The sequence below is a fragment of the Aphelocoma coerulescens genome, chromosome 2 (assembly GCF_041296385.1).
Source record: "Aphelocoma coerulescens isolate FSJ_1873_10779 chromosome 2, UR_Acoe_1.0, whole genome shotgun sequence".
In the NCBI taxonomy this organism is placed as follows: Eukaryota; Metazoa; Chordata; class Aves; order Passeriformes; family Corvidae; genus Aphelocoma; species Aphelocoma coerulescens.
The window spans coordinates 66,426,845-66,444,629 of NC_091015.1; the positions used below are offsets into that span (position 1 = coordinate 66,426,845).

Genomic DNA, 17,785 nt, shown 5'->3' on the forward strand with positions numbered 1-17,785 from the left:
TGCATTCCGAACCTTTGTGTGACATAAATAATACATCTGAATTAGATATAATAATATATTTATTACATTTGTCAGTGTTGAAACTTTATCAATACCTCCAAGTAAGGTCTGTTTCAAAACATATTATCACTTATTACTGTTGATTTGAATTTATGCTAAAAAAATTCTAACAGTAATAAACAACTTTGTTACTTCCACCAAAATAGTTGATTAGTTTAAATTCAATTTGACTCATCAATTCTATTCCTCACTTCTGTTGTGGTCTGTCTCTCCAGCAATAACACAAGTCAGTAGAATACAGAAAACAGTCTTCTAAAAGTTATAAAGAAAGAATGACTAAGCTGAAAAAATTACAGAAGTATTGCCAGACTTAAGTCTGTATGCCTGGTTTGCCCACACTTATTATCAAGTATAGATGTAAATAATTTCAAAATGGACAGTTTTGTGTATACTTTTAGTCACATACAACCTCCCAAATTCATTTTCACCCAATTTCCAAATTAGAGTTAGCTTTGACTATATCGACAGAGTGTCAATAGACCCAAGTTTGGTTTGGTACCTTTAGTTTGCTTCTTTAGTACATTGAGTTAAATTTTAAACTAAGGGAATGCTTTCTACCAGTTCTGAGCACAGCAGTCTTGTAGTTAGTCTAAATAAATAATAGCCGCTCTTTTATGTCTGAATTAACCTAAGACTCTACTTTCGCTCAAAAAACAAAATGCCATCCCAATTGCAGCTGAACATTCCAACACCTGCTTTGGCTAGAAGTAGTCACACAGTGAATCAGCTGCCTCACGGATGTCTCTGAGAAAAATATAAAAATGAATTGTTGCCAAATGCATGTATCTGGAGGGTTAGGTGTCAAACTAGTATGTAACTACGGAGCAGATTCAACAAGTTTTTTCAAAGCTAAAACTGCAACATTCCATTTTCACTCAACTCTTTGAAAGGAAAAATCATAAGCAGCTCTTACATCCTAAAATCACAGCAGCTTATCTACTAAATGCTCTAGTATTTAAGGTTATATTAGCAGTAAAATTTCTCAATAGAATTACTTTAAATTAAATTATGTACTTTTAACATACAGTTAAAAAAAAAATAAAGCAGTTTCCCAATCTTAGTTTGAAATGTTTAAACTCTTAACATAATTAAAAAAGACTAGACAAAAACCCCACACTTTCACCTTTTGTGTTATTGATCTTTACTCACTTTTTAAAAGGTTGACTTCAGTTACCAAATGCTATGTCCAAAGCATATTTTAAAACCAGTCATCACATAATCAATGAGCCAACTGATGTATATTGAAAGAGATTTTTTTTCTGTAGAAGTTTTGGGTTTGTATATTTTTTTGCACAACCAAAATCAAAATTGTCCTAACCTTCCTGAACACTTTTACCAGTTCTCCTTAAGTATATACACAATTCAGATTTTATGGTTTTTCATCCCCATTTTCACACAGAAGATCTCTTGGCTTATAAGCAGAATAAAATGTCATCCTGTAACCCCTTTCCAAACCAGCTACACTGATCATGAAAACATGTGGCTAATGTTATTACTATGGTGCTATTCCAAACACATGAAAAAAAATTATGCTCTAACTCATTTAGGTCAGAAAGGAGATTTTGTTTTATTATTGCAATAAAATCAACAATTTAGGGTGTATAGTTAGTTTTAACCCTTTTGAATGAAGAAATATTCCCTACCAGTGGTAATACTTGAAACGAGGTCTCCAGTTGGGAGTTCGCAAAAGTGTCTGAACTGCGCAAGCCAGATTTACAAACATATAGCACATAAGGAAAAACCTGTTAAGAAAGGAAGAGCATTTTCTAATAAGAAATGTACTAGACAAATGTGCTTTAAAATGTAAACAGAATCCAAAAAAGGGAAGAAATGGATCCATTTTCCTGTGCACTGTGTTTACAGTGGCCAAGAGAACACAAGACATACATTAAGATTACTTATAGAATATTAGGCCTCAAAATATGGTATCACATGTATTTTGGAAACAAATGCAGCAAATAACTGACAATCATGGTGTATCATTTTTGGCTGGGACAGAGTTGATTTTCTCTTTCTATAGTAGCTCAGATGGTATCATGTTCTGGACAATGTCAATAAAATAAAATTCTATTCATATTCTAAAATGTTGAATTGTTTTTTCTGTCTCTGTTAGATGCACTTTACTTAAATAGCAGTAATTGTTATTTGAAAATCCAAGTTTTTTTAAAAGTGGAACATACTTTTATTAGCATTCAAGACCTCTGTCATGGAAAAAATTTTTTGGGCCTAGAAATCAGTTCAACCAAAACATTTTGTTGTTTTATATTATCTGTGGGATCAAATAGAAATACAATTTGCTAGAAAACAAAGTCTAACGTATTATTTCAAAAAGAAAAATAATTACCTACTTAATTTAAAAATAAAATACTATTTAACTTAAGAACACAAAACACCGCACTCATACTTACATTGAAAGAATTGGTGCTACACTGTCCAATGAGGCTATCAAAATTCCTATTTCACAAATACCAGCAGTGAGGAGCAGAGCCCAAGTTGGTTCTCCATTTGCTTTTCCATGACCAAATATCTATTTCAATTCAAGATTAGGGAAAGCTGTTCATTATACAATTATGAGCCATGGTACAAATCATGAACTAACTTACTTAGTTCTAACTGGAACTAAAAGTAGACATTGGTTACAAAGGAAAATGATGCAATCTATACTGTGAAAAATCAAAACTAAAATTGCAGAACACATATTTCCAATATTAAATATGCTTACTAATGTAAGCAATGACTACATAACATTAAAGTACTATTGCAGCTGTTGTTGAAATATTCTTAAATAAATTAAAAACCATATGGATAAGAAATTTATGCCCAGTAAAAAGTTAATACAGTATTTTTTGTAACACAGAAATGAGGTGTCAATTCAGTCCTTATCAACATAATAACATAAGGAGGACTTGGATAAGACTATGATCCTGCACAGAGCCCTACCCAAAACCATTTTGCATGTGGCAATTTCCTTTGTGGAGAATTCTATCCAGCTATACTGGTGACAGATAGCAAAATGCTTTGCCTGAAGTTCCAGTGGTATTTATTCTCTTCTGTATTTCTCCATTCAATTACAGAAATTAAGTCCTTATTCATTCTCCATACTGTCTTCTGTAGCTTCCTGTCCTCCATCAATTTTCCTACCATTATATTAAAATCCCCCTTTTTTCTACTCATGTTTCAAGTATTTTGGTTTTTTTTCCTCAAATATGTCATACTCTTGCTTCTATAATAATCTCCTTTCATTTCCTTGATTGTCCATGCAGTAGCCATATCACTCCAAAACTGCAAGTGCATCCTCAAGTGTCAAATCCCTCTTTAAATATACTGCTTCTCTTCAATTCCCTTTCTCTCACTTCCCAAACCACAAATCTTTTCCTTTTGATTCTTCACTCCTTTCAAGTCTAACTCTGAAGACATGTAATTATAATGTCACCCTCTCTGTACCAAATTTTTTCTTCAGGCAAAAGTAAATTTTTCTTGTTTCTCTTTCTCTATACTACCCAGCACTTACAACTTATTGCATTATAACCCCTTTGTGTTGACAAATCGAACTCCACCACTACTCAGTCCCTCCACCCTAGCATACTTAGTGTATTTACTTCCCATTACAGATACTGATACTCTTGCAAGTCTTGAGGTAAGCTTTCAAACTCCAAACTTCACCATAGAGATCACAGCTTTACTCTCCAGACACTATTATCTTTCCGAGCCTTATTTACTAATTTTTAATTCAAGTGTTGTTGTTTAGGTTTTGCAGAAGCAGCCAGCAAGAATTCTCTCATCATCTTCTGTTTGCCAGCTCCCTTACTTTGAGAAAAATCTGATTTATTTCTTCTTAAAACATGCACAGAGGTGTTGGAACAAATCTTCATGTTTGGAGTAGTGGGATAGAATTCTACTGTTATATCTTTGCTGACTTCGTTTACCTTACAAAAATGAATAAAAAGTAGGTTTATATCTCCATAATATGAGAAGTATTATGCATTTCCATAGTGAGATTAAATAACTGTTCACAAATACAAGCAGTAAACACAGCGTGGAGTCTAGAATTTCAGTTATTAGTTGCTTCTTAGTTCATTTATTTCCATTTATAGAATACTATATTCTCAGTTTGGAACCACTAACTTTCATGTGTAAGAACAAACATAATTAAATTGCACTGCACAAAAGTACTGAAGCTCAAACTTTGTCCTACAATAGCCTGATCTATTATTCTACACAAATAGAACTGAGTTCCAAATCTTTTCTTCACATTCTACAGGAACAGCAGAAATAATGCCTCATATTTTTTTGTCAAAATAGAAGTCACATTGGAAGTACTGTAACAACAAGAACAAAAGAAATCTCACTTGAATAAACGGTACAATGCCATCTCTTGCAATGGCCTGCAACAGCCGGGGTGCACCAGTGAGACTCTGGAGACCAGCGCCACATGTTGAAAAGAATGAACCAATCACAATAACCCATGGAGAAGGCCAGGCCAGTGTACCAACCACCAGATTTCCATTAACTGCTTCTCCAAACCTTAGGAAAGAACAGGGGAAACAAAAATAATTAAAACAAAACAAAAAAGAATCAGTAAGCATTAAAATAACTTTTAATATAGTTTCAACACCCACATTTCAATGTTTTTGGACAACAGCACTTTTTAACAATAAACACTATGTTACAGTACACACTATAGGATTTCCCAACCAAGCAATCTCTCTTTACCGTGCTGTTTTAAAGACAGTAAAATTGCTTCACATTAAGTGCTGCCTCTAAGCAGTTATGTAGCAATTACCAAATATCTTGGCAAACTTTTCAGAATTAACAGCAATAGCAGGAGTATGTACATATGTATCTTACAGATTCTTGTGACAGCTAGGAACTAGATGGCAGAAATCTGTTCCACTAGTAATACAAGTATACCCTGGGGCATAAGCAGGAGATTCACAAAAAGTATTAGCCCTTCCTTTTAAAAGTGTGACACTGACAGACAACAAGTAAACAGAGAAATTACTAGACACAACGATTTTGAGTTTTCCACATCTTCTGGCTGTTTTGCTACCTGATGCAATTTTTAATTTACTACAGCAAACAAGTGGGTAGAAGTCAGGAAGAGGTGCTTTCATCACAGTCCTGAGTGTCCCATCCAATACTACCGCCACTATTTTTTTTGATACTTAACTTAATGTTAATTTAGGCATGACTTGAATAAACTACAAAAATGTTATTCCTTGCTCACCCCTCCTTCGAATTGACAGTTTTGTTTTAAAAGCAAGTAAGGTTCTTGTAGTTCAATCTTACTGTTGTTAGTAAGCAGCCAAAATTTATTTTAAGGCTATCTCTACCGTATATATATATATATATATATATCTCACTATTATGTTTTTCCAATGAGTTCAGGTTTTCCAAAATAAAAGGAAAAGTCTACAGAAATGAAAAAAGATAAAAACTAAGAAAAATTAAGTGCTTTTTATCTTTTCAGACCTGCTATTAAAATAGGGTCAAGAAACACAGCAATAAAGTGAATAAAATAAGTCAGTGTTCAAATTCTTGCTTATGCCCAAGTTTGGATGCATGACTACATATATTTTCAGCAGAGGGGAAACGAAAATGTAAATCACACTCCTCAAAATTATAGGACAAAACCCATAGTGTGCTTCTATATCAAGATTTATATAACTACACATTTATTCTTTGTTCAAATTCTAATGCCTGTTTTTTTAACTAAACACAGGATAGGAATAACTTGAAGAGATGTAAGAAACAGAAAAATGTACAACCTACTTTTTTCCCATTGCAGACATAACAATCATAATGAAAAAAGCCTCAAAACCCAGTTTTTAAACCAGACTAAAAATCCATACACTTTACTATTCTGATGGATTTCAGCCACATAAAAACTGGCAGCAATGTAAATGAAAGTTCATGGATTCAAGGCTCTTGCTGCTATGCAACCTGCTCTAATGATAGATAACAGCTTGGAAAATTCCCTTCCCCTCTGCCCTGTAAATTTAAAAAATGTGAGTTTATAGATATTAGCTCTGCATTAATTTCTTATTTCAGAATTCATTTACTATTTCCTAGGCAGTTTGATTTGACTTTTATATTTACTTTGAAGAAACAATTACCAGGTATTTTCACTGATGCGGCAATATAATTTTAAAGTGAAAATCACAGAATCAAAGAACGAGTAAGGTTGGAAGGGACCACAGTGGGTCACCTGATCCAACCTCTCTGCTCAAGCAGAGTTATGCCAGAGCACATTGCATGGGATTGCATCCAGATAGTTCTGTAATATCTCCAATGAGGGAGACTCCACAAGCTCTCTGGACAATCTGTTTCAGTGCTCAGTCACCCGCACAGTAAAGAAGTTCATCCTTGTATTCACGTGGAACTTCCTGTGCATCAGTTTCTGCCCATTGCTTCTTGTCCTGTTGGCTGGCATCACTGACAAGAGCCCAGGTCCATCTTCTTGGCACCCCTCCTTTACTTACTTAAATACATTGATGAGGTCCCCTCTCAGTTGTGTCTTCGTAAGGCTGAACAGGCCCAGTTCCCTCAGCCTTTCCTCGTAAGAGAGATGCTCCAATTCCTTTATCATCTTCATAGCCCTCCACTGGACCTCCAGGGACTCCATGTCTCTCATGTACTGAGGAGCCCAGAAATGGACACAGCAATCCAAATACTGCCTCACCAGGGCTGAGTAGAGGGGCAGGATCACCTCCCTCGACCTGCTGGCAATGCTCTTCCTCCTAGTGCAACCCAGGATTACACTGGTCTTCTTGGCCACAAGGGCATACTACTGGTCCAGTATAGAACCCTGGGGGACACAGGCCTCCAACTAGACTCTGCCACTGACCATGACCCTCTGGGATTTGCCAGTCAGCCACTTCTCAATCCACCTTACTCTCCACACTTCTTGAGTTTACCTATGAGGATGCTGTGAGAAACAATGTCAAAAGCCTTTCATGGAAGAAACCTGCTGCTTCTTGTATTAGTTTGATTAGAAACCAGCTTTTAACTTCCGGTTTTCCTTCTAGACTAATGAAATAAGTAGTCTCAGCATCAACTTCACCACCTTTTAAACAATACCCCACTGCCACAACCAAAAGCAAACCTGGGCCTCAGTAGAAAAGAGAACCAGACACCAGCAAGAAAACAAATGTGAAACCTGACAAAAATTTCATCTTAACCAACTTCTCCTAATGGAGAAATTGATAAAAATCTGGAGATTTTCTTCATGCTCATATCCATCACATTTATTCCCTTCATCCTTCATATTATGCCTTAAATTTGTCAGGCAATTACATGCTTGAAAATCAAGATGACTCCTGATGTACAACTGAGATTTTAAAACAAAAAATAGTCATATGTCTAGAGGAAATCATGATGGTGCACTGCAGTCTTATAAAGTCCCCTTGTCACATAACTCCCAAATTTTTTAATTGGTCTTCAAAAGCCTATTACTTCTCCCAAAGTAATATCCCCTTATCCCCATGCATCAGTTCTGCAAATACTAATTATGAGTTTCTTTGTCAAGGACATTTTATTAGGCTGGTTCAACTTCAAACATTTATCTTAGGTTCTGCTTCTGCTTCTTGAAGGCATACAGTCTGGTAACCTGACCAGTTTTTGCAGCCATCTCAGTTTAACAGACAAGCTTTCCCTCCAGTTTTAACCTAAGCAAAATAAATATATACCATATGCATATTTCACAGAAGAGCCATTAATAAGTCCTATTAATGTAACTTATGATTATACTCCCTGTAATATTAGAAGTTGAATACGACTTACTTATCTCTTAATATCACACCTTCTATACAGGCACCAAACAACACTATACAGGAGAGATCTGTTACTGAGACTGAAGGAAGATTACTCTCTAAAAAAATCACATAGAAAAAACCCCACCACTTTTCACCTAGGTATGAAATGAAAACATCCACAACAATGAAAGTATGTGTGTGCATTTCCTGGTTGCTTTTTGTTTGTTTTTTTTCGTTCTTCCATGCTACAATTTTTTAGTTTATGTTCTTCATGACTGTATTCGACTCATAGCGATTTGTGAAGTATTGGAAGTAGCCAGTTCATATATCATGCAACAGAACAGGTATTTTCTCATACAAATAAGCAAGTACTTGTGTACATTAGGTTTTTGAAGGACCGACAATTTCAATTGCTGGTTGTTTGGTTTAAGATCTGGTTATACTGAGTATAACAACCACCTGCCAACTGAAACATAATGCTAAAAACTGTTGGATCGCTTGACTAAAACCATCAATTATATATTGGAATTTGAAGCACTAGTAGAATATAGAATACATATATTTGTTAATAAATTTTGACATATTTTAATAATATTTATAAATAATACTGATATTTTAGACAAATATAAAATATTTCTTTTCAGTTTAGATTTCATTCATTTTATACTCAGGGAACTCTAACGACTTTCCGGTAAAAATTCTGTTGCACCTACAAAATGTAGACTAGAAAAAAGGATACAAATAAAAGATGTAGTTGAAATAGCCAAAATCGTTCCAGTAGGAATAGATTTCTGAGCATCCTTTAGATCTCCAGATCTGTTTGAACCTGCCATAATACCTTAAAAAGAGACAAAATTTATGTCATAAAAACAATTAGCAATAACTCCCTGTTACTAACTAATAGAATATGAACATCTAATTTTAAGCCAAATTTAACTCAGGGATTACCAATGGAGCAGGCTACAAAAGTATAATATAATCCTTCACAAATAGTCAATTTATAGCTTCATTTTATTCAGAAATCTGTGTTACTACCCACTTGAATAAGCAAATCCTATAAAGGTTAGTAAAAAGACAGATTAAAAAAAAATATTTTTCAAGCATAACCTCAGAATAATTCTTGAAATGAAGGAGTAGCAAAATACTGGGGATGGATGTTATAAATTAATAGGGATTTAGCAATTTTAGCCAGTGTGACCTAAGGCACTGACTTTCTACTAAACAGACCATCAAAATAGCATATGCAAGCAAATCAATAAACTAACAAAAAAAAGCTTAGAAGCAAAAAAGAAAAGAGCAGGCAAGAAAAAGAATGGTTAGAAAAATCACATGTACACATGTATGTGAATCTAAAAAGAGAACAGAAGTACTTTGTAGAACATACTGTCATAGGAGGGAAAGAAACCCATACAATAACTATTTCTGCCATCTCTCCTAGAACTGACCTGACCACTGGAAGCAAAAACATAGAAGCTAATGTCAAGATGCTCCAGTGCAAAAACACTGTCAAACTCCATGGAATGAAACATTAACCATGGGTTCAGATATGATGAAATGTTGGTAAGCATCTGAAGTAAAGAAATGGGAGCAGTGGGGTTCAAACAATGAATACAAAGGGACACTTCCACTTGATAATACTAGCAAACAGTGCTGCAGCTTCTTATTGGAGTTCTGTTCTGTTACTTGATATTACTTCAGCTGGGACTTGAGAAGAAAAACATGTCTGGCTGTTTCAGTCAAGCGTGAGCTGAGGAAAATGAAATACAACTAGTTTAAGCTTGACAAAAAAGTCTACACAGTTAGTGTAGCAAAAAAATATTGGACATTTAAACAAAGCCCAGGCAGTTAACCAGGCAGCTTGAATACCTGCAGAATCATTTGAATATTAAACTGTTCTCATGCCTTTGAAGATTAAAGTATTATAAAGGTATGCATCTTATTTTGAATAAGCATTTAGTAACCCATAAGGATTTTGCCTTCTTTTCAGACATAGAAATGGCCCTTAAACAGATTTCCTGTTTAAGTCCTATAACCTCCAAAAGTCATCAGCCATGACCCGTGTCTCCCTAGCACCAGAAGGTTTTAGGTATATAAACTTGGACACAGAAACTAGCAACAGAATGAGTCACCAATAAGATTGGTGAAAATGAAAAATTTTCACATGAAATTTTTTTTTCCAGGTATAAGTACACATTCTCAGGCAAGAAAAATAATTGTATCTACCTGTCACAGATGGGAAATAAATCCCTACAAGCATTGTGAAGTAGGTCATGATGTCTGTAAAAACATAAGGAAGTCCACCCATTTTTGACTCTTCTGATCCAGCAACTGATGGCTGATCTTTTTTCTCAACTATTGATCCTTTTTCTGAATAGGCACTCCAGAGATTATCTACAAGGTCGAGGAAAAAACAAAAATCAGTGTCATCTCTCTGTTTCAGGATATCGACTAGTGAGAATGCAATAATCCTAGGAATCAGATGCCTTTTTCTTACACAAAAATCATTACATTTCCCAGTATGATTAATACCAATAGTAACTGGTGGGCATTCCAGTCCATGCCAGTAAAAATGCAGTAGTGTGAGATGCGTCCTGCAAAATTTTCTCCTCCTTTAAAGGAAAATATAGAATTAAATTCTAATATATTTGTAGAACATACATTTCCATTGCGCAGGCACACAGATGTACTATTGTGAAAAAATAAGGAAACTTACTTCCAGGTTCCAGGAATCTCAGTATATACTAATACTTCTTGTTCTTGTGTTTTGAGGAGCAATATGAAAAAGAAATCCTACTTAACAGTAACTTGAGTTCTTTGAGACCTGCTGTACAGAATAATCCTGGATAACAGTTCAGGATTCAGCTGTTCATGGCTAAAGATTTCCACATGTTGACAAAAGCAGGGTAACCAGACTTCAGAAGATCACTGATAAGCAAAAAAACCCCCAGCAGAATATGGCTCAAATTCCCCAGCAAACTAAGCATATTTGTTTGAAGACTGATAGGTCAAAAAGCCAGAAACTTTTGAGAGCTTACATTTATGGAAACACTGGTTCTGTACCTTGATAAGATTGTGAGAACAGCCCACACTGATTCTTATTTGAAAATGAGATAAGTTGTCCTATCATATGTGAGGAAACAAAGTGGATACTCTCCTGCCCTGTCAAGAAGGCAAAGGATTTTACAGGAAATAAACAATTCCCATGGACTGCCAGCATGATCAAATAGCCAATTTTCAGACATCCTGAATAACTTTAGGGAATTCAAGTACAATATTTTAAGTTTTTATAATAGCAAGAAGTAACCTTGAGTAAAATAGAAGATGGACTTTGAACCATTAGTGGCCAAAGATAGGGTACTCATACCCAGATTTTTAACAAAAATCTTACAATCGGTAAGCATATATGGAAATGTGCATGAGAAGCAGAAGAGAAAGCAGATCAAAGATTAAAAGTAAGTATCATTTGGTAAAGAATGCTATGTGTATTCAATCAAATGAAGAAGAGTAACAGACTGATCTAGAGATAAAACTGAAGCCTAAGAAGAGTTAATGAAACAAGAGAATTTTAAATTTCAGGAATTTGAGAAGTGACGTAAAATAAGACTAGATCTCCAAATTAGCATCTACCTACCCCCTGTGAAACATAAGAAGAAAGTCCAAAATTAGTTTGTAACTGCCAATCAAGAGCACTTAATCTCTTAATGAGCACTCAACAGCTTGTGTCCTTTATTCAGCATGACATATGGAGTGACAGTGACTTGAGCACTGCGATGCATACAACTTAATTGTGGAACTGTGCATGCCAGCACAAGTGGATAAAATTGGCTTAGATATTTTGTTAAATAGAAATCACTTTCCTATTTCACAGCATGTCACACAGAGCTTTCCTATGCTCATTTTCCCAAAAGTGATAATTCAAGTGGACTTGAAAGTTGGGGTGAGAAAAAAGAATAACTTTCCAGAAAAGTCCAGACATTTGTCCCTTCTAGGACCATTCCTTGATTGCGAAGGCTCCTCTAGCAACATTGAGGATACATACACAAGAACTGGTACAATGTATCAGACCAACATGCTACCATGAAGCAGAACAACGTTGATTAAACCTAGTTGCAGAATTGTATCATTTTTGTTAGAGTTACAGGAGTATTTAGTCAGTCACTCGCAGAATGATTTGTTATTGTTAGGACAACATTCACAGAAGGTATATAAGAGATGAATACTTATTGTATATGAGTGCCCAATAAATGGTGTGGACTTATCACACTTCCTAAGACATGCAGTCACGGCATCTGAATACTCCCAGCCACAGCTCAAGAAACTTTAATTTGCAAAGCCTGCAGCTCCAAAGTCTTCACACAATGTAGAACATATATCAACTGGAAGAAAACTCTCCTTGAGAAATCTGTGCCACTTGAGCTCAAGCGAACACTAGGTATCAGAATGTGTGCTCACACTCAGCAAGTAGAACACCTAGTTTTAGCATTTGGTGTAATTAGGTTAGTGAAATTGTTACAAAGTAGTTCTTGTTCAGAGAAATGTTAATCAGCGAACGGGAGCAGAGCACGCACTTCCAAAAGCAGGGAAAGCAGTACTCAGCCCAAAATCTCCAAGAACACTGAAAGACCTGAGGTTGAGGCGAAATAATATTGATACCCAAGGACAAACAGAAAGCCATTTCTTTCATTTAAAAGTGTTTCAGGGAGACGTAGAAATTAAAGACTCATGAGTAGCACCTGCACAGGAACAGTCAACAGCAACAATAGCAGTTGATAGAGGCAATAAACATAGGAATTATCTTTGGGTTCTGACAAAACATAGTAGTTATTCACAGTTTTTCTTGAGTTTTGAAAAACTGGGGAAGCCTCAACTCAGTTTTTGTAAAAGAAAACTGTCAGAACTATTCCAATTCTTTGAGGGAAACATAAATTAAGGCAATCCACTTAGATCAGTCCATCTGTATTTCCCATGTTTTTAAAATATTGCTCACCCAAGGAATCTATAGCAGACATTGGATAAGAGGAAATGTCCTCACATGGATAAAAAAAAAACAGTTCAAAGACAGAAAGTAACAGGTAAAAGTAATGAATAAAATATCCATTCCTCCAAGATGTCTCTTGAGTTCATTTAGTCCATGACTGTGGGTTCTATCTGTCCTAGGTGTCTTCCAGGGCAGGAGGGCTGGTTGCAAGCTGCATCAGGAGCTCACGACTGGTGTATCTATAGTAGTCCATACTTATTGTCCGTGGTTAAGTCCACTTCTCAATCACAGGCCCATCAGTATCTTGCATCTCTTTCCTGATGACCTAAGATACCATGGGCCCACTGAGCCAGAAATAATTCAGCCTATGTTGCCAGTCCACATCCACCTGAGAGACTTCATTCTTGGCTGCCCAATGCACTTGTCTGTTGTTGCGATGTTGTTTGATAGCATGACTTTGGGGTGTGTATGCATCTACACAGCATGCTTTTACAGCCACCTTCTCTACCCAGGCAGCGATGTCTTAGCACAATTCAGCAGACCCGGTGGCTTTGCCTCTGTGCTGCCAGTAGGTCATTTTCTATAGTTCTAGCCACTGCTACAGAGCATTTACTTAAAGCCAGCTGGATGGCATTCAGCTCCACAACCTGATTTGATCCACCTTGTCCCTCAATAGCTTCTGTGACTCAGCACATAGGACTCCATGGAGCAGCTTTCCATTTTCCATGTATTCCTACAATATGACAGGGACTATCAGTAAAGAGAACATAACACCTTTCATTTTCCAGTAGCTGATTATATGGTGGGGCCTCCTCAGCAGGTGTCATCTTTTCCTCCTCTGATGTTAGTATGAAATTTTCAACTTTGGACTAGTTTGTGATGACTTCCAAGATCCCTGTGTAATTGGGGTTTCCTCTTCAAGCTTGCTGTGTGATCAGCGTGACCCACTTACTCCATGTAACGTCAGTGGCATGATGTATGGAAAGGATTCTCCCTTTGAATATCTAGTCCAGCACTGGCATTCAGGATGCCAGGAGGAGCTGTACTTTAGTGCCAATCACTTCTGAAGAAGCTTGAATCCCTTTATAATATCCAGTTATAATGCCAGTAGCCCTTTTTCAGATGATCTTCATGTTGTTGGAGTCAGATATCTGCCTGAAGCACTGTTTGTTCTCCTTTCATTGACATCAGTGCCAATGAGTTGGCATACAATGATGGCATACACTGTACAAATTTCTGCCATGTGGATTGTGTACAATGAGCCTCATCTGGATCTACAGGGGACTGTTTGTTATTTGAATCCCTATGGATTACCTTCAGCACAGCTAATTCTCTCAGGTACTGGATACCTTTCTCCATGGTGGTCCACCTGCTTGGGCGCAGTGCTAGGTCATCCTTGTGAAAATACCTTTCCTTCATGCTTGACAGCAGTTGCCTCCAGAGGCTGCGTTTCTGTCTTCTTCCCAATCCCCTTGCCAGTGCTGGCATCCCAAGTCTGGGATCCCAGTTGCTTGGCTTCACTACCATGTAGTTGCACATCAGCAGCAATATCCCAGCATCAGAGCAGCTAAGTCACTAGGGGCTCACCCAACTGGTGGCTGAAATTTTTTTTGCAGATCTCACAGCTCACCTGGAGATAGGGATTGGGTGATTATCTCTGGTCCTGCCTGTTCCTCCTCTTGTGAGGGCCTGCCTTCCTCTTCATACCTCACTAAGTGAACTGATTTTGTCTTGGATTTCTTTTTCTATATAGGGGCAACTGCTACTGGCACAGGTTGTTCCTCTGGTTCAGCTGCAGTTTGAGTGGCTACAGTGCCTGTCAGTCTGCTTTCCTCCTCTTCCCCCTGAGACTGCTTTCTAGTATCAAGGAATGCACAGTAAATAGTAGCCAGGGCCCAGCACGCTGCAAAACTTCACACCTCCCTGGAATTGCTGCAGCATTTTTCCTTCAAGTATTCTGTCACTTTACCAGGGTCCTGTAGTTGTTCAGGAGTGACGTTCCAAACCATTGGAGCACAATAATCCTTCAAAAGCTGGCCCATTTTCTCCCACCTTCCATGTCACTCATGACCCTTGGGGCAGATCTCTGAATAACGTCCCTAGAAAACTCCTTCACTCTAAACATGGTGTAGACTGAGGACACATGGCAGGCTTACCACCAAAAATATTATTTCCTTAACATCTAAACAGAATTCAGATTCTCAAAATGTAACAGGCTGAAGGGCGTGGAAAAGGCCAGGAAAAGGGGGTGAAAAGCTGGGGAAAATCATCCTCCCCTGATCTCCCCACAGAGTGTGTATGATTAATAAACATGCAAAGGTAGTGCTCAAGGTTAAGAGTCGGAGAGCAACATTCAAGATACATCCCAAATGACCCTTGACGTTATCATGTCATAAATTGACATCCCAGGGTACATCAGCAAAGAAATCCTGATCCCTCTTGCTACTCTGAAAAATATCATGAGGAGTGCACACAGGAATATATACAGGCTTAGGTAAGACTCCCACATAAACTGACCATGCAACACTGTGACCAGTGGCTCTATACCTAAAATAAAAAATGCCTGGATCAAATTTGTTTCCAACCCGCTCTGGGCAGTCTGTTGTTATCTCAACCCATTGTGCCTTACCTCAGATACCAAATAAAGACTTCTGTGGTTTAGGAATAGTACTCCCCAGTTAAGTGTTCCCACTAACACACTCCAAACCATGCTGCCACTCGCTCACTTTTCCTCTTCCCCTGTGGCTGGTTGGAGAGGAGAATTGGAGGCACAAAAGGTAAAGATAAGAGGTTAAGAACAAGATACTGGATACAGCAACAATGTTAATAACAAAAAGCATACGAAAGAGAGAATGATGCACATGCAAAAATGCTCACCATGGAGCTCCACCTGATTGCAGCCATGCCACCACAACTGTTACAGTGGGGATACTGTAACACGCCTATATCAAACCAGGAGTCCTGTGGAAAAGAAATATATATAGACGGATTCTTGATAGATGTTTCAGAGAGATGTTTATTTCCCCAGCCGCATGGCCGGGCTCTGCCGAGGAACTGTTACAGTCACGGGACCAAGGGTCCTTGCCCGCGCAGGAAACACAAACCAACCAATGGGGAACGAGGCTGACCAGGGGCAGGGAACCCCCGTGTCTCCCCTTAGGGCTACATGGCGGGGGGAGGAGACCCCGACACACAACCACTCCCTTTGCCTTGGAACTGGTGCCACCCAACCACTCCCTCCACCTTGGAATCAGCACCATGTTTATTTGACCAGAAGGAACCCCTTCTCTTGGGAAAATACTCCCCCTTGCTTCCAGCAATGGCATGAAGTGGTGTAGAATAACCGCTGGAACCAAGACACCCAGGTCTTTTGCCAAGACACCTAGGATATTCCTCTTTTGCCTCAGCAAAATCTGGGAGGGTTGAAACTTTTGAATTATAAACAAAAGCAAAATCTGTAAATGAAAACTAGGAGTTCTTGATTAAATGTCTTGTTTTCCCTTACAGATACTGTACGAGAAACAACTGCAGCTCAACAAGCACTTTTGGTGGCTAAAAACATTGACTTATTTCCAACAAATCAAGAACGTTTTACTGAAGGAAATACAGATGTGTGGTGGATTGTTCATGATGGTGGTATGCTGATGTTGCTGCCTTTTCTCCTTCGACAGCACAAGGCAAGGACAACAGAAAATGGCTGGGATTTAGTTTTCTAGCACTGAATGGTTCTAAGCATATCTAATTCAATACTCCTTCACGTTGTTCAAATTATGCATGGTAGTAGCAATCACCGTGTTACAAACTGTTATAATGTATCTTTTTGGTAGGTTTGGAGAAAATGTAAAATGCGTATCTTCACCGTCGCTCAAATGGATGATAATAGTATTCAAATGAAGAAGGATCTTCAGATGTTCTTATACCATCTTAGACTGAATGCTCAAGTGGAAGTTGTTGAAATGGTTTGTTACTAAATATTTTTAAGGTGATACTGGGACTAAACTTGGGAAAACAGATTTAGCTTTTTTCAAATAAAGAGACATTAGCCCAAATACAGAAATTGAAAGATTCCAGACCCACAGAGAACAAGAAGATAAGCATCGTTGTCTTACCGTGTTACAATGCTAGTGTACATGGTGGTGAGTTTAATGGGTTTGTCAAGCAGAGTTTGAGATGTTTGATGTGTTAATTCTTACTTTATTTATGAGGACTAGTCCATAGAGCTGGTTCATTCAGGAAGGAAAAAGCTTGACTTTTTAGCAAGCAGTGAAATGGAAGGCTGAATGTGCTTAATCTAATAAGCTATGACAGATGGTATGGGACAGGATGAACTTGTCCATGTCTCTAACTGCTGGAAGAATACCTCTCTGGAATAAGGAATTCCTAGTCTCAAATGAGAGTTGTTTTTGGCATCACCAGCCTCAGCCAGCACTGAACAGCAAGACAGTATAGCTACAGTTTCACAAGTCAAGGTAGTGACAAAATGAATTTTGTAACTTTTTTCCTTTTCTAAATGTGGGTCATAAACTGTTTAAGAGGAAAGGACTAAAGCTATACTCTGTCTAGGTCCACTTTTTTTGGAAACTAAGGATGTAATTTCCAGCACTAAAAGGTGACTAGCATAATGCCCAAAGTAAGGCGCATGGAAAAAAAAAACCAACCAAAACTTCTGCTCATTCTGAAGTGGGATGAAGATGAGTAAACTGGTTCAAAACTTCTACCACCACTAGTTTCTAGAATCACCAGAACTTATTAAAAAGATTTATCATGCTAATCAATCATAAAACAATTTTAGGAATTGTTTTAATTACTTAGGAAAAATTTACATGTGAAAGATTTACTATTCTTTGCTTAGACTACTAAATATGAAAGTCTAAAAAGCTGTGGCATGTACAGTTGAATGAACACAGAGTGCCATAAAAAGGCTCAGCCTTGGTTGGATTTTGAGCAGAAGACAGTATAGAAAGTTGTGCTGGTTTCAGCTGGGGTAGAGTTA

General features: G+C 37.4%; 1 protein-coding gene across 1 annotated transcript in view; it reads right to left on the reverse strand.

Moving 5' to 3' along the window:
• The window catches only part of LOC138105161 (solute carrier family 12 member 7-like), a 15,018-nt gene extending 807 nt beyond the window's left edge, over positions 1-14,211 (reverse strand). Inside the window, exons 1-7 of the mRNA XM_069004842.1 lie at positions 14,142-14,211; positions 10,038-10,205; positions 8,554-8,652; positions 7,843-7,900; positions 4,410-4,584; positions 2,469-2,587; positions 1,704-1,802 (exon numbers count right to left, since the gene is read on the reverse strand). Of these exons, the coding sequence (XP_068860943.1) occupies positions 1,704-1,802; positions 2,469-2,587; positions 4,410-4,584; positions 7,843-7,900; positions 8,554-8,652; positions 10,038-10,205; positions 14,142-14,211 (788 nt within the window). The remainder of the gene's footprint in view (positions 1-1,703; positions 1,803-2,468; positions 2,588-4,409; positions 4,585-7,842; positions 7,901-8,553; positions 8,653-10,037; positions 10,206-14,141) is intronic.
• Positions 14,212-17,785: the final 3,574 nt, after the last annotated feature.